General features: G+C 34.8%; 1 protein-coding gene across 50 annotated transcripts in view; it reads left to right on the top strand.

Annotated features, from left to right (window-relative positions):
* Nucleotides 1–18,032, top strand: part of COBLL1 (cordon-bleu WH2 repeat protein like 1) — a 149,152-nt gene extending 131,120 nt beyond the window's left edge. For 28 of the 50 annotated variants that reach the window (XM_070241964.1, XM_070241920.1, XM_070241962.1 and 25 more), the window contains 5 exons: nucleotides 2,135–2,369; nucleotides 3,393–3,487; nucleotides 7,378–8,945; nucleotides 11,023–11,199; nucleotides 16,752–18,032. In XM_070241964.1, coding sequence (XP_070098065.1) covers nucleotides 2,135–2,369; nucleotides 3,393–3,487; nucleotides 7,378–8,945; nucleotides 11,023–11,199; nucleotides 16,752–16,838 — 2,162 coding nt within the window. In that variant the 3' untranslated portion in view covers nucleotides 16,839–18,032. The remainder of the gene's footprint in view (nucleotides 1–2,134; nucleotides 2,370–3,392; nucleotides 3,488–7,377; nucleotides 8,946–11,022; nucleotides 11,200–16,751) is intronic. The other 22 variants (XM_070241969.1, XM_070241921.1, XM_070241968.1 and 19 more) reach the window with 1 other exon arrangement.
* The last annotated feature ends 226 nt before the right edge of the window (nucleotides 18,033–18,258 follow it).

Here is an 18,258-nt window from a genome sequence, read left to right as displayed (position 1 = left end):
AAAGTCTTAGTGAAATTTTAAGCTTTAATAACTTGCAAGTAAAATGCTACAAACTTACAAAATGTCTCTTGAAAGTTTAATTATTTAAATTCCTTTTACATTTTGTGAATTTTAAATAATTTTTAATTGAATTTTATTTTAGAGGGACTGAAAAAATTAAGATAAAAAGTATTCAAGTATTAAATTAAAGCTAAGTAAATGTAAAAGAAGTTTCAATAATTACACTTTCAAGTGATGTTTTTTGTAATTTTTTAATGTTTATACTTTGGAAGTTATTAAATCTTAAAATTACACTAAGATTTTCAACTGTGTTCTTTGAAAGTGAATATTCTTCCTTTAGAACTTATGAAACTGAAATATGATAGTTGTAATATAACACTTGTGAAAATTAATCATTGTTCACTGCCTCCACCCCAATTTTTTTTATTATAGTCCTAAAATTTGGCCATCATATCAGTCTGTTAGTACATACAAAACAAATATGATTTAATATTTTTCAAAGTTTGGGGAAATCTGTACTAGTTAAATAGCAAACTGAAAGTTCTCTTGAATGATTAGAATTTTTTAAAAGAATCACAGCCTTTTCTAAGACTTTTAATAATAAGAATGCTTTTCAAGCTACTGAAAAATATATATTTAAGCAAGCCTATATGATGCTTGTAACTACCAACTCAGAAAAATAATTTGAAAAGACTTGAGACATATAACTCCTTCTCCATACTTTAAGTAATTGAGAACACTTTCTCAGAGAGGGTCCATGCTTAAAGAAAAGTTGTATATCTCTGAAATACTCATGAGAGGCAAGAGAGAAATAGGTATAATGATTAGTAATCTCCTAAATGTTACCTCAGTTAATCTAATTTCCAAAAGAGCTTAACATATATTGAGGAGCCATTTATAAAACACATTTGCGTCTAAACCAGAGCGGCCATTCATTTTTCTCAATGTACAGTTTTCAAATTATATAAACACACTCTTACTACATAAATGTATTATGCTATCATAGACACATAATATTGTACCTTGGCATCATAATGACTATTTCACATGTCATAAAATTTGCCAAAAATATATATATTTAAAAATTCACACACTCAAATTCTTTATATTTTTTCTGTTAAGTAATCTATTTTTTACTACAAGAAAAATGCCATTAAGATTCCCCATATTTATTTCTGATAATGTATAGGAAAAATATGTTAAAGGATTTGCCTCTGAGAATCAAACTGGATGGTAATAAAAATTAATTTTCATTGTATAATACTTGTTCTATTGTAATTTTGAAAATTATTTTAAGCATCTAAATCAGTGGCTTTTAGCCCTGTTGCATATTAAAATCATCTGAGGAGCCTTAAAATTCTTGGTCCCACTCTTTAGACATTCCGATTTACCAGGTCTGGGGTAGGGAATGGGAAGCATCAGTGTTTTTTGTTTTTTGTTTTTTTAAAGATTTTATTTTTTTCCTTTTTCTCCCCAAAGCCACCCGGCACATAGTTGTACATTCTTCGTTGTGGGTCCTTCTAGTTGTGGCACGTGGGACGCTGCCTCAGCGTGGTTTGATGAGCAGTGCCATGTCCGCGCCCAGGATTCGAACCAACGAAACACTGGGCCGCCTGCAGCGGAGCGCGCGAACTTAACCACTTGGCCACGGGGCCAGCCCCAGCATCAGTGTTTTTAAAAGGGGCTCAGATCATTCTCAATTGTAGTTACTGATAACTACTGAGCCAAATTTTATAAATGCGCTTGTAGACAATATGAAAATCTCATGTTTTTTTTTGTTTTTTTTGTTTTTAACTTGTATTTAGAGCTATGGAAGAATATAAAAATCATTTGAATTTAAAGATATATTCTTAAATATATAACTCGAAGTTTATGAGTTTAAATAATCTCTTTTTTCTACTATGAATAAAACCTAGAGTGACGGCATATTATTTTTCGGATTATGTGTGTCTGAGATAATCTGATTATATGTTAACATGATTAATCACCATTAAAAAAGTATTTACTATTAGTTTTGAACCAGAATTTTTAGAAGTCCAGCTAATTATTATTTCAAAAATTCCTTCCTTGCCAGGATTGCCTAGGACGAATGGGGCAAATTAATATTTAATATTGTATCTTCATTTCTTTGTAGCTGGCATAAGCTCTGATTATAGCCTCGAAGAGATAGATGAAAAGGAAGAACTGAGGGAAGTGCCTAAAGATGAGGCTGAAAATATTTCTCTGAAGTCACAAGATATTCCGTGCGGGTCTACTGATAGAACAAATACACTGAAAAATGATGCCGACGCAGCCCTGGGCAATGGCACTGGCGGGTCCTCACCAAACTCCGCAGAAGAAAAACAAGAAGCTGGAAACGCAGATGGACAGTAAGTCGTCTGGGTGCCAGAAGGGTTGGGAGCACTTTGTTTAATTAATACTAGTCTTCTGAAATAGAGATCTGATATTTTAAACATAAATATGGTGGTCCCTTTAGTTTAGACTCTATCCCTTTTGCCATCATTATAAAAATATTTATTTATAAAGTATCTATTTGCATGTAATTGTTTCTAAATAAAATCAAATTCAACAGTTCTGGTATCCCTGTGTCAGATTAACCATAAAGTGTACCTGATTTTTATGACTCAAATATAAACATTTTTATTTGTATTCTATCTGTTTTGCCTACTAACTATTTGACCTAAATGAAACATTTACTTTTTAACTTTCGCCAAATGCTCCCCAAGGATTTTCACCGACTGATATGTAAGACAATTCTGCATATTAGAATTTAACGTTAAATTACTAATATTATTTTCACAGTCAACTTTATGATGCAGAGAATGCACTTTCCATTTGATCCTAGGAATTGAAAGATAGAGTACGGTACACTTACATTATGTTAGACATGCCACACCGTGAATAAAGATGAATCAACTAGGCAAAATAAACCATCTTCATCAAAGTTTTACTATAATTTGCATGAGATTGTCTTCAAACTAAACTCTTCTATCACCAAAAAAAACCAGTGAGGTCAAACCACATCCTGACTTGCTACAAGTTGACTTTGCCAGATGCAGGACTAAAATGTTTCATTTACTTTCCTTTTTCTTTAAAAGACAAATAATTGATAATAACAAAAAGACACTGTTTTTGGGAAAGTGTCTATTTTACCAAGTTTCTTGCATCTTTCTCTGTAATAAGACCGCCATATGAAAGCTAATGTTTCATAGCAGCATTTCCTCTCTGTTGTATTTTTTCTTTTTCTTTGCTATTACATTTCCAGTATTTGGCAGAAAAAAAGATTATTTCAGTCTATTTGTCTTTAGAAATTACTGCCTGTTTTCTCATTGTGTATTTGTGTATATGTTTGGATAGTATCAATATATTACATACAATATCGTATTTTGCAGGGGACCACACGTTATGGTATATAATGCAAGCAATGAAGAGAAGGTAGTTGACAGTGTAAGAAACTTGAAGTCATTGGGCCCAAACCAAGAGAATGGTGAGTTCTATAAACACAAATAGCCGACACTTTCACAGCACTTACTATGTGCCAAGGACCATTCTAAACACTTTAGTCATGTGTTGCTTAACGATGGGGATATGTTCCAAGAAATATGTCATTAGATGATTTCAGTGTTGTGCGAACATAGACTGTACTTACACAAAGCTAGATGGTATAGCTTACTAGACACCTGGGCTGTATGGCACTAATCTTATGGGACTACTGTCATATATGTAGTCCATTGCTGTGAACCATCGTTATGCAGTGTGTGACTCTCTATATCTAACCCATTTCATCTTGTATATTAACTCATTTATGGGTATTATTATTTTTAGTACCATCTTACAGATGATTGAGCCCCAAAGATATTATGTAACTCACTTGAGGTACCACAATTAGTAAGTGGTGGACCTCGGATTTGAACTCAGGCAATATACTCCAAAGTGTGCTTTTAACTACCGTGTGTACTACTTTTGTTATTGTTAAATCTTAGAAGTTACCTGTCTTAGATCTTGGGTCTTAAACTTGTACACTCGGTGAGTCTACTTGTGATATATTTCTTTTTTTTCCTTCTACTGACTCCCTAGTCCAAACCTGTTGTACTTCATACCCAAGTTGCTATATCTTGGGTGAAACTTATCTGCCTGATTTTTAAGGCTCAAATCACCTAATTGTGTAATGTTATTACCCAGTATTTCCCACTCCCCACCCCCTAAATCAACAGATTCTTCTCCTTCTCATCCTGTATTTCACTCAGTTCTGTCATTAGACCTATGCTCCTTTTTGTCTTTGCATGGAAAATAATTTTCCACCTATCTTCACCCGTTCAACTACCATCCAAATCCTGCCACTTCACTTATTTTGTTACTTGATTACTAGAAGCCTTGTAGTTCTCTGGGCTTGACTCCTCGACTAGACTGAACAGTCTTGGATCAGAGAAATTCTATCTGACAGTTTGTTTGAACTCCTCAAAGCACCTAGCAGAATACCGAGATACTGTTAAAATATATACTTAAGATTGAATTTCAGAAAAATGGATACTAAAAGATACAAGGAATGCACAGTGGTATTTTAAGGGGATATGAAGGAAGTGGCTTATGAATTCTCATGGTCTATTATGTTAATATACAAATATTATGTTAATTTATGTATGTTAATATACAAAACTAGGTTAATAGTCTTAGAAAACAGGAATGTATGTATTCATATTCAGATAAAACATGGATTATCTCAGTGTCACAAACAAATAGAGAAGTGGATATACAGGTATATCTCATTTTATATATATAGTATGTGTTGGTTAATTTGAATATGTATGTGTCTGATTCATTTTTCCCATGGTCAATGCTGTCTTGAGATACAACACTGAGAAGGCCTAAAAGTATATAATTTCCCATTCTTTTTCCTCTTGATTCAGTTTTTCACAACATATACTATGAAGGCAATAGCATTTCTATTGAGAAATAATGAATTAAAAGCTGCTTCCTTCTTCTTAAAAGCATAGTCAAATTGAATCATTTTTGCTAAGATTTGGCATCAAGTTAATGCTAGGGTCACAAGTATATTTCTGTAATAATATTTATTTTGATTTGCACTTGATTTGCAATGACCTTTGTCAACTCTAGGTGATCTTTAAAATAAATAGTTTCTGTTATCCTTAAAGTAGTCTTATTCTGTTTTCCTCTTCCTTTTTTACCTACCCTGTGTACCTACCTAAATCATCCTTTCGTCAGGTTGTAGGTGTTGGTGTCATAATAGGGAAAGGACAGGATAGTACAAAATATACCTTCTCCCTCTACTGGCCATTCTTGGAAAATGGCCTAACCATTCATTAACATTTGGTTAACATCATTATCAGGTATGTATGAGGATGGATTAGCTATGAATTCACTAGTGATTCTAGCTTTCCAGGCCTGACAATCGTTGGGAATAATCATGAAATTTTGTTGAGACATTCAGAGTTAGACATTGATAAAGTAGGTGTAATCCACCGAAAATATGAAAAATAGAAAACTGGAGCTCTAAAACCAATAAATTAGGGTTTGTTACAGGGGATTCAGTTTAAAATATATTTTTACATTGATTTACTTCCTTTTGAAAAACATTTCTATTGTATAGCTGGGGTATACCTATATTCAGTGAAATAAGAAATAAACAAGAGAGAAGGAAATGCATTTAGGCTATTTCCTGGTGCCAAGGACCATTTCTTATATTCTTTTGTACTCATAGCAGTGTTAAGAGCACCACTTTTCATATAGATATTAAAAATACTTATAAACCAAGTAAATAAGCACACAGGCAGAAATGTACTTCTTCCATGGTTCCTAATCATGTGTCCTTAATTTTATAAGTTATAAAAGTTGGTAATTATTAGTCATTGAGTGAAGTCACTCATACAGACAATACATATCCTGATAATCAGTTGCATTCTATTTGGGAAGAATAAAAATGAATTCTGTTTTAAATTATATGTTTAATATAGGGAGCTTGCAGCATAATATAAAGTATAACTATTATGACCAAATGGTTGTACAATTAGGCAGGGTTTAAAAATATGAAGATATTTTCAAAAATTATTTGTATACAAATTTACCTGGCAACATGACTTTTTTTTTTTGCATGCATATTTTTCTTTTTTCTTTTTTAACAGAGGAACTATTTTAAGTAGCTCATGACATTTTAGGCAGTGAATTTGATCTTTATCTTATAGGTGAAAGTGAGTGATGATAAAACTAGAGAGAAATACTTGACTTTCTTTCCCAATTTGACTCCCAAGGCCCGCATTTCGCTCATGCTGTGCAAATTACACAGCTGAAAGGGGAGGCCGCTAAGGATTTTGAAGATGAGGGCTAGTTGGTCATTTAGGAGAAATGGTTCTTCAGGGCAATTGACTAGAGGAGCACATTATAGACATCACTTGGCCCAGTACCAGACACATGGTGCACACTCAGTAAACCTGTGTTTCCTTCCAGAAGCCTCATTCCAATTCTTTGTTATCATGTTGTTGGCTGGCAACTGTTGCTTTGTTAACCTGGACACTGGCAGACGGTCTTCATTTTCAGGAGGTCTGAATTAGGATGAAGAGGAAAAGTAGTGCAGGGGACAGGCGGGTCATTTTCTCTACTTGGCCTCTGACAGGAGAAGAATAAGGATATCTTTTCCCACAGAGAAAAATCAAAACCCACATGATTGTTTTTATGTAATTGAAATCACCCATATTATGACTAAAAACAAAGTCCTCTAAAGCTCTTTAGCAGGCATACCTAATTAACAAGACAATCATCTGAGATTCTTAAAGATAATGTTTCTGTTATCTCCCTTTATTCAAACTGATAACATTTGCTGGGGTTGTTTCCGTTTTAATGTTAGGTATGAAATATAAATACAAGGGGCTATAGAAAAGACAGAGGGAGAATCAAAATGGAAAAAAACCCAGAAGAATACAAAATACATTTTCTGAATTTGTCAATTTCTTTCATCAGTCTTAACAATGACCGAAATACTAAATCTTATAAGAAACATAGCTATCTTCTATGAAGTGCTTATTCTGGGTAATATCCTATCCTAAAAGCATGTTATGTAAGTGATATAAAAAATATAATACATATTTTCCCCTTTTTACATCCGAGCAAACTGAGGTTCAAAGGGGTTAAGGTACCTTTTGTTGCCACAGAGACTAATTAGTCAGGTGGGTTCCAGACCGAGGTCTCTATGATACCAAAGCCCATGTCGTTTTCTCTAAATGCCAATACCTGCTTTTGTGTAATTAATGAGCTGAAAATTGGCCGTAGAATTCAAACTAACTGTGTCAGTTTCAGGGAGACAGGCATTGAAAACTTGAGATTTTTCTACTTTTTCATATATTTGATGACATTTTTTTCTCTCAGTAGATGAAAATGAAATAGTTGTCATTCCAATGAACACAGAAGATAATATGAAAAATGGAGTGTGGAGAAAAGAAATCAATGCAGGAGGTGTTGCCAAAAATAACAATGTGGACATGGAAGTTGACAGACTATCAAACTATGAGGCACATAAAACTGATGGTGCTAGAAGTTACAAGGAAAATCATCCAGCTGCTTCATTAGTACCAGATCAAAAACTGAATCAACCCAGTGCAGAAAAGACAAAAATGCAAGATGCAGCAATTCAGACAACGCCTTCCTGTACCAGTTTTGATGGGAATCACCAAGATCATAATTTGTCTGACTTCAAAGTTGATGAAAGCGTGCAAACTTCAAGTAACAACAAATCAACTCAACACTCACCTTTAAGTCCACAAGATTCTATAGATCTCTCAAGAGAATTCAGGAGTCAGGGCCCTCTAACTCTACATTCAGAAGATCAACTCACCATCAAAGATCCAATTTGTGCACAAAGTAATGATGGTCTTTTGTCTCCTGTCGATGGGATTGATAAAAATTCAACTGCATCTTATATAAAGAATTATCCACATTACAGACAAGACTACAATCCCAAGCCAAAACCTTCAAATGAAATTACAAGAGAGTACATACCCAAAATTGGGATGACTACTTATAAAATAGTGCCTCCCAAATCCCTGGAAATATTGAAAGATTGGGAATCAGAAACCATAGGGTATAAGGATGATCAGGACAGACATACTTTAGGAAAAAAGCACCCTCATGAGAATGTGAGAGAAACGGCAATGCAAACAGAAGATCTTATTTCTGAAAGCTCAAAGGAGCCACAGGCAGCCCTTAGACAGAAGCCTGCCCCGAGAACAGAGCATCAGGTGCACAGTATGGAGAGCTCACCCCACAGCACCACGGCGAACCCTCTGAAACTTACTCCCAGAATGACAAGAGACACTGGCACAGCTCCTTTTGCACCGAATTTGGAAGATATAAACAACATTTTGGAGTCAAAACTTAAATCTCGGGTTTCAAATCCCCAGACCAAACCAAGTTCTTTTTTCTTGCAGATGCAAAAAAGAGTTTCCGGTCACTATGTGACATCTGCAGCTGCCAAGAGTATCCATGCTGCCCCTAATCCTACTCCAAAGGAACAAATAAAGAAAGAGGTGGAAAGAGATATGATACCTCCTCCAGAGCAAACTCTTTCTCCCTTAAGTAAAACAGCTCACTCTCCACAGCCCCACACTAAAAACACTGATGATGACATCCTCAGTAAGAAGCCCCCTGAAACCTCTCCTCCTCCCGTAGCTCCGAAACCTACTCCTCTTCCCACGAGTCAATTAGCTGCACTAAATCTGAAGACTTTGAAAACTTTTGGTGCCCCACGACCTTACTCCAGCTCTGCTCCTTCACCGTTTGCCCTCGCTGTAGTGAAACGGTCACAGTCTTTCAGCAAATCACGCACAGAGTCGTGCAGTGAGGGTGCATTGGACCAACCTCCAGCTGACACAGAGGAAGGGAAGACTCCTTCTGTAGATAAATTTGTGGACATCCCACAACTAGGTGTGAGTGATAAGGTAAATGTTACCTTTTTAAAAATAAGGGATTCTTGGAGACCAGCCTGGTGGCATAGTGGTTAAGTTCCAGTGCTCAGCTTTGCTGGCCCAGGGTTCATAGGTTCCAATCCCAGGCATGGACCTAGTGTGGCTCATCAAGCCCTGCTGTGGCAGCATCCCACATCAAATAGAAGAAGATTGGCACAGATGTTAGCTCAGGGCCTATCCTCCTCACAAAAAAATTAATAAGGGCATCATATACAACATGGTTTAAACGGGGGTGAACAAGCTTGTTGGTATGTCTGTTACTTATTTCTGAATTCATATTAATCTAATATTGAGCTGCTGTAAGAAAAAAGAGTGGTAATACATAGAATCCGATTATTCACTCTCAGAATTATTGTAATTCACATAACTTGATCAGGTATTACTATAAGGTCATCATTATATAATTGTATCCTTAGCAAATATTTTAACTTTTCTTTGCTCGTACATTTGTATAATGTACTAGTTTGTAGTTCTGACTCTATATTTTCCTGTGTTTTGCTATCTCAATTTGTTTATAACTTTTCTGGATGTTCTAGTTTACTTGATTTTCTTCTCCAGTTCTACATAATAGCAAGATTAATAGTTTCAACTACATAGAAACATAAGCAATGTCAAAGACTAGATAAAATAACCAAACATATCTCAGCTACGCGTTTTCTATCCTATACATTCAACTTCAGCTTGCCAAACATTTTTACATGTAAATTTAAATTGAAACCAGAGTTTAAATATGTAATTTTTGTAATTTCCCACTTTGTTAATTCAATGTCAACTTTTCCAGTTATATGTATGTTGGCCAAAATATCATTTAACCACTATGTAGCCGTAATAATTTACAAAAAGAGGGATTTGTTGACTTAGTGTTCAGTTGACTGAATGTTCTAATTTCCTAGGTTGAGATAGTCTGGTCAAAGGAGAAGATGAAATTCACAGTATGAATTATGATAATCCACATGCAACTTTTAAAAAATGCTTTGTGTACTTTTACTCTGATAGTGTTTAAAGAATATGTTCATATTTGTGTGACAGATCCAGAAGTATTTTATATTACTTTTTCAAACATTCTAGAGTAACAGAACATTAACCATATTGCCAAGTAAAGATTTTTCCATAATTTTAAAGCAATATTTATCTTGTAGAATATTTCTTCATATATTTCACATTTATGTTTATTACTTTGTTATAATGTCAGGAAGAGATGTATGGTAGAGAGATTAATTCTCTACTTGGGAACAAAGCCTGTGTTTTTTCTTGGAATGGAATACCATTCCTAAACAACGGAAGCTTGGTTTAGAAAATACAGTTTTTGAGCCATTGCCTGAGCTCTCTTTAGCTCATCTTTTGTAAGGATATTTGGCACTTTGAAAAAGACATTTTTAAGATTATTTGATAACAGTTGCCAGTTAAATCAGTTACTAAATATTCTTTGCTAAGAAGTTTAATTAATTTTTTGATTCTTCAATTTGGAAATTCCTCATATTTTAGAAAATATGGCCATCACTTGGTCCCTGTGACTTCCAGAAATAAGCTATTATGTGTAGCAAAATAAGCTGTTATGTGTAGCATAGTAATTAGTATTCCTTGATTAGAAGATATGCTAAATTCAACCAATATGAAATTGCCAATATTTGTCCATTTTTTTCCTTCAAAAATAATAATTTCACAACCTAATATGTTGGAACTATGAAAAGGGGTTATTTTTTAGTCTGTGGAATATTTCTATTATTAATTTGGCTCTTCTAGGCAACTCCATTAGAGAAATTAGCATTATTTGACTCAAGGACACTAAAATTACCCGTGTGTTCATGAAACAAAGAGAGGTACCACTTTTCTTCCTTAGCCCCCTGAGTTCAAGAGAAGGGAAGTTAATGTGCTCATCTTCCAACTGAGTCCTGGCAGCAGACATAATGCAGTGAGTGAGGAAACAGAGCTGTGCCTCGAACAGCAGTGTGGCCAACGGTGATTCTTTAAGAACTGATAATGAAAATTTTTGAAAACTGGCCCATTCTTCACTTGGTATTCATATAAATATTTTGCATTATTTTTATAGGAAAATAACTCTGCACATAATGAACAGAATTCCCAAATACCATCTCTGACTGACTGCCCATCATTCACCCTTAAGAGACAAAGTTCTTTACCATTCCAAAGCTCTGACCCAGAACAGGTCCGGCAGAGTTTGCTGACGGCAATCCGTTCTGGAGAGGCTGCTGCCAAATTGAAAAGGGTAAGTTTTCTTTATCAGATGGGTGACAGTAGGTTTATTTTCAACATTGTCAAACTAATACTTAGGGGAAATTGTTTTCTGGCATTTAAATCTGAATAGGGAAGATGCCAGAAGTTATTTTTTTATGTCAGGGTCATTTTAGAAGTATCAGCTGAGAGAGTCCAGAGTCTTACATGGAGTTAAAAATGTGTCAGGTCTATTTTCCGCAACACGGGCAGGTGCAGAACATGAGTTTTGCTCATTATTATGTAACTATATAGAGAGAGTGCCCTGGTCTCTTACTTTTAAGAAATTATGTTAGCACAGCAAGAAGGGTTCTTTTGGAAAGAAAATCCCTCCCTATTTCAGAAAAACTGCCCTAGCAATAGGAGCCTGCAAGTTTTCAGTCATCACTCCTACAGCAATCAAAGTTACTACCCTATGTGGGATTGTGGGTGGGGGGAAGTTTTACAGGTTAAACCAAAAAATGTAGGGGAAATCTAGAGAATTTAGATGAGACCTAATGCAGAAATTCAAGTCTTAATCCTCCCCTGCCAGAGCTGCCTGGCTCCTCCTTAACTGAGGGGAAGCAGAACTTCAGGAGACCAGGTATGCTGCTTCTGGGGCAAACACCCACCAATTCTTTCAGGGAACTCTGCAGCTGAGTTTCCTCCCTCTGTCACCGGCATCCACTGAGAGAGGAGGTGGGGAAGCCTGAAGCCTGGCGTCATCACTTGGACTTCCCAGGGCCTGTAGTCTCCCTAAATGTCTCTCTTGTTCTCTCCTCAGTTGTCTTGGTTGCCAGTTCCTCAACACCCAAGACAAGAAAAGTGCTCATTATTCCACTGACTCCCTAGGCATTTCATTTTGTGAATTCCTTCCCTCATCATTTTAGAAGCTATATTTAGAGAAGAGTAAGAGACTTGTTGAGTAAAACACTGAGCTCAACAGAAATGAAATCCACGAAGGAACAGGAATGCTGCAAAGGCAGAAAGAAAGGGGAAGGCCCCCGGACGCATCTACCTCAGCCAGGCTCGCCCACACCAGCCAGTTTCTGCAGCGTGTTTCCATGCAGCCATGAGTGACAGCCGTCCTCACGGAGGGCTTGGCGCTCCCATCTGGGCAAACATGGAGACAAGGCAAAATATTGCGTGCTGTCTGGAGTGGAGGAAACACGAAGGAATAATTCAGGGGATTAGGTTTGAATTCTGTAGATTATTTGTAGAGTCTGAATTTATGTGCCAGGCAGCAAAAAAATTTGGTATAGCTTTAAATATTAAAATTGGTACCTCACAGGTCACAATATTTATATTTTTGTGGGCAAATATGCCCCTGTTAATCACACATTCTCATTTATAAAAATTTTTCTATTTCTCATCTTGTAAATTAAGGACAAATTTGAAATCAATCATTTCCGATCTAAAGCTTTTTCTCAAGTCTATAAATTTGACAAGCATTTTTTTAAGCACATAAGGACCAAGCATTGTACCAGATACTAGGGCTACAAAAATGCGTAAAATAAGCCTCAGCCTTCTGGGTGTTTGCAGCCTGGGACTGAGAAACAGTGGTCCATCAGGCCTGCACAAGAACCGAGTACCTACACAGAAACTAATAGCAGTGTCTTTGTACTGTCAGTGGCTGGATTAATCATTTCAATGAATTAAGTGCAGAAAACAGTGCATTAAATTGGAATTGCCTTTTAGGCCAACAGAATTGTACAGGCAAGCAGCTGTATGCTTGGTGTGTTATGGGCCCTGATTTGGCAGTCTCTTCACATATAAAACTCATTGCTTCCAGAATGAGCCTGGATGTGGATCAACACAGAAAAACAGGCCCTAACTGATGATCCTATAATTGTATCCTGTTTATAACTCATTACTTTAGGTTCTATTGAGTCTAAATTTTCTCTCTTTCAGTAGGAAGTTATTGATAGTTCTGAGTCTATAAGTCTATACAGGGCCAGCTCCTAAATTTTATTTAATGAAAATTTGTTACATTTCCATTTTTTTCCCACTAAAAATGGACACAGGGTCTAGTCTAGTAAAGTTCTCAATATCCCCACTCCATGATCAGCATTTTCACTTCTAGTTACGTATCCTAAAAAGGTGTGTGTTTGTGTACCAGAACTCACATATTAAAAGAATATCCTAGAATATTGTTTGTAATAGCTCCAAATAAATATACCCTTAATATTCAAAAATAGTAGAATTAATAGTATATTCAAAGAATAAACAATCATTTAGCAATAAATTGGACAAAATACAGCTAAATGCAACAATGTAGATAGAGACATATAAAAATATAGGTGTAAAGTTTGACAGCATGCAGAACTAAATTATATTCTTTAGTGTGCATGCATAGGTAGCAATTATTTTTAAAAATGATGAAATAATTATAAAAATCTTGATAGTGGTTACTTCCAGAGGGGAAGAAAAGGGGTTGTTAGGGGCTTATTGGAGCAGGACAGGCATACAATTTAACAGGGAACCAAAAAAAACTAGGTAATCAAGATAAATCTTAAGGCAGTATTTTTTAAATGTCCAAATTAATGTAAAAATCCATGATGAAGAAAATGTCAAAATTTTAACTAAAGACAAGATCCGTGGGGAGCTGGAGGTACTCTGTCTCTGGACCTGGGTGGTGGGTTATATACATGTTTGTGTTTCCTTTCATTCGGCTGTTTATTTAAGTTCAGTGCATTTTTCTGTACGTGTATTTCAAAATATTGGAAAAAAGTGGTTAAAGATGGACACAAGAAGACTCTCATTTCTTGTGATCTTTGCTTAAGTCCCAAATTTCTGTCCTGTACTGAACATTTCTCCTGGTTTGTTTTAAATTCTAACATTTCTTTTATAGAACAGCAGTTACAGTGCCAAATAAAATCTCCAGTGATTTTGACAGTTGGTTTAGATTGTTCATCAGAAAGTTGGCTCTGTGTTTGCCTACATTTTGGCACCCAAATGTTCAATTTAACTCCAGGTACCAACCTGCCTTATGGCTCTGGTTCATACCCGAGCGATTAACCTTCATTATAATAGTTGGTTCACATTAGAACAATTATCTAGTTGATTGCTCTAGTGTAAATGTAGTCAGGAGCATGCTATGTTTTTTCACATTTCTTAAGGTTTTTTCCATACCTTACCCCTGCTTGACCCCCATGTGGTCACAGAAATTTGTCTTGTCTTCACAGAAGCACTAATAAATCTACCTCAGTATTTTATGAAACGTGTTTGATGTCAAGATTTATATGTGAGTCAGCAAATTGTTTTTCAGAGAATAAGGCAGATTAAGTAATCCTTTATTGTCGACTAGACAAGAAAGTTCTTGTCGGTGCTTGAGTTACTAAAGATTATTACACGATTACAAGTCGAATATAGGTTTGTAAAAATAAAGTCTGCGAATACACTAATGAATGATAATTTAGTACTTGATAATAAGTGTTTCCTCAGAATGTAAAACTTATCTTTGGCTAGATAGAAATCTGGAAGGAAGAAAAAAACTGAATAAGTCACCCAGAATCTTGCTGGTTTGTTTTGTTTTTTAAATTGGTCTGCCTTTTATTCATATTTCCTTGGTTTGAATTTGAATTATCTAAGGGTTTCAGGTTGGCAGTTCTTTCCATATATTTTTAAAGCAAAAATAAATGATAGTTTCATAGTTAACACTCCTTGATGGAAATCAGAAAGCTGTGTGAATATTCCTGAAGATTCTTTCAACTTAAAGGGTGGACAGTCAACTAGTAGATGCTCCTATCAGTAAATCCTGAAACGCTGTTTTTAAGAAAGATCTTTATTATAAGTATTGTATGTTTATTCAAAAAATTCTAGCAATACTTTCTTATTTTATAAATGTTTGTAAAAAATAACCATATTCCATTCAAGAAGTATTCATTGATCTACAGTGTGCCAGGCTCTAAAATAAACATGAGAATAAAGTGGCATTAAAATAGACAAGTTCTCTGACCTCACAGAATTTATATGAGTCTTCGAACGATGCCTTCTCATGTTTGAAAGTTTAGTAAACAAATTTTTAAATATCAAACAAAATACCACTTTCCCCCCAAATTAACTACTCTTGATAAATTATAGTGTAACCTTCCAGACCACTTTTGTAGTATGTAAACTACATACTACTATTTTACGAAGATAGAATCCTCTGTGAATCATTCATAAACATCTCTCTCTCTGAAGCTTTCCATCTTATTATATATATATCCGTGCTATTTTTTTAAGACTACGTAACATTCGACTATATGAATGAACTGTAGCTTATTTGCTCCTTATTGGTGGACATTTAACTAGAGTCTAGTTTTTCATTCTACGAATGATGCTGCAATGAACATCTTTTACTTGTAGAAATTTAGAGCCATCGGTATGTTTTTTAAAATGCTTAAAACAACTTTTCTCTCTTTCACTTTACAAAGAATTAGGAGAACTGCAATTTGGGCAAGGATTACAAAAATAACTCCTACATACAGAGACTTCTCAGACCAGATTACACAGTGAAAAGTTCTTACCTGTCTATTGTTTGTTGGCTTTACTTGGAAAGAATTCCACCTGAATGCTAAACAGGATGCACATGAGTTTTCCTTCCCCTGGAATTCTTAGGAATGTTAGGAATTTATTTCAGGTGGATGGTATCAACCATTCTACTCCATCCTAGATTGATAAGACAGTCAAGAAAATTGCTTAGTTTAGATGACCAATCTTCATTTAGTAAAAGGCAAGAAATGAAGCACAAGAAAACCAAATCCAAACTAAATTTGCGAATCTTGTTTTCTGTTTTGCTAACTTCCTCTGTTGCTAGGCAGAATCTGTGGCCTTTCTTACTTCACTTCCCTACTTATGAGAAGATGATTGTTTTTAATTATGAATCTAAACTAGTCAGATTATAATCTGGAGATAAACCATTTTTCTTAATATATTGTCCTTATATGTTATGTATAATATTTCTAAATATTATACCTATTTCCTGTTCAGAATCCAGGTGATTTTTCTTTATATTCTTCTAAATAATATTGGAATTTCAAGCTATTTAGAAAATTTTTATATTAGTGTATTTCTTTCACTTACAGTTTGCAAAGAGGAGACTTTGCCATAGAATTTTGGAACTTAGGAGTTTATTTACTAAAGAAAACAAAAACAAACAATTCCTTATACTATCAGTACAAAAATTGTAAAATTCATTGCTATGTGGAATTCATTTTATTTTTCTACATTCTCCAAGGCATTCTGGGAAGCCAGAATTAGTGTAGCTAAAAATGCCGTTAACAGCTTGCCTGCAGTCTGTTTGTGTTCTTGTCCTTTGAGTTGATTTGGTCATTTTGTAAAGACTATGATGTGTTAATGGATTACTTAACTTGTTTGTTGTGGAAATAACAACTCGCTCGTTTTTTAATTTCATGGTAGAATGAACATTTATTCTCGATTATTTGTAATTTATTGAATAAAAAATACTAAATGTTAGCATTTACAATTAAACAGAAGTTAAAATGTGGTAACTGTTGAAAATTGAAAATTAGATAGCTGTCCTGTTTTAAATTGATGGGTGCAAAGTATGTTTCTTTCTCTCAGGTGACTGTTCCATCAAATACAATATCTGTGAACGGGAGGTCAGGACTCAGCCGTTCCATGTCCTCTGATGCCCAGGACGCCCATTAAATGTTGCCCTGCCCTTCTCCACCTCCACTTCACAGAACAGCTTCATACTGATGGAGAATGTCGGCAAATGTATATTCAGATGTACACTAATATATTATCTATTAAAGTGTAAGAATTTGTGCTGTGGCTTTTAATGCCAAAAGAAAGAATTACAAGAGTTTATAATTTATAATAATATTTTTGGCCTTTTTTGCCTTAAGAGCTGAGTATGCTGCTTTAGATCTTTAAGACAAGGTGTTAATGACTTTCATTTTTTTCAAATGAGAAATAGTCACCTTTTGTTGATTCCACTTACTTATTGACACATTCTCTACAATGGTGACTTAGACAAAAGGATAAATTAAGATTCATAGACGTATATTTGTATGTCATATAAATAACTAGGCAAACATAGATTGACGTGGGCTGCGTCAATGTCGCAGTTTAATTGGAAACGTTTATAAGTTATATTAAAGCCTGTTTTGTGCTGAAAGTAGGATCTAGAAAACTAATGATATCAAATAAGTATATTCAGTTCCACAGTTAATTTCAGTGATGAATCACTTAGCGTGCAAGTCTTATCTTGCACATTCTTTATGTAATCACAAGATCAGTGTCAAATTTATAGGACGCTCATAATATTTTAATATTTTATCAACGTGGAACACTTGGTTTTTTAATCTTTAGAACTTAAGTTGCACAAAGAGAATTTTAAATATTTTCTGTATATAATTATGACATTATTGTCACACAGATATTACACATTTTATGTGCCAGAAGCCTTAAAAATCTTCCTGTGAAAATGTTGATATATTGTGACAACTGTTTCACATTCAATATGTAGAGAGGAATAGGGGTTAGTTTATGTCCATATTGGAAAACTTTAAAGACTACTTGGAGGTTCCAGAAATCCTGGTTTTACTTAAAATAAAATGATAAAGTTATTATGTAGTTCGGATGCTAATATTCTAAATAATAATATATATTTACATTAAAGCTAAAACTGTTCAGCAAAACGATGCCTAATTTGTTGTTCTGGGGTCTAGAGCTTGTTGATGTTCTATTCCTACTTTAAGAATTTAATTGCTCACTTATTCTAAAAGCTTTGTCAAACAAGCTGATGTTAAGCTGGTTTTCATTAAAGCTACTGGGATATCTGTCTCTTTGGAAAATGTGTTGATTCTTTTGCCCTGTTTAATAAAAGCAAGTTATATATTTGGGATGCTTTTTTTTTAAATGCAGTTCATGTCAACCAGCATATTTGTGTACTTGACCTGACGACCACAGCTCTATCAGCCAGTAAACAAACAAGTAATAGGAAGGCCTACCATTTACCAGAGCTCCCCAGTATACATTTCAGCTGAGGCATTCCAACTCCAAAATGCATGAGCAAAGCATGTAAAATGCTTGGTTTAGTTCCTGACAGAGGGCAAGTGCACAT

The sequence above is a fragment of the Equus caballus genome, chromosome 18 (genome assembly GCF_041296265.1).
Source record: "Equus caballus isolate H_3958 breed thoroughbred chromosome 18, TB-T2T, whole genome shotgun sequence".
Classification (NCBI taxonomy): Eukaryota; Metazoa; Chordata; class Mammalia; order Perissodactyla; family Equidae; genus Equus; species Equus caballus.
Note: the sequence above shows the minus strand (reverse complement) of the source record. Positions and strands in the feature narration are given on the sequence as shown.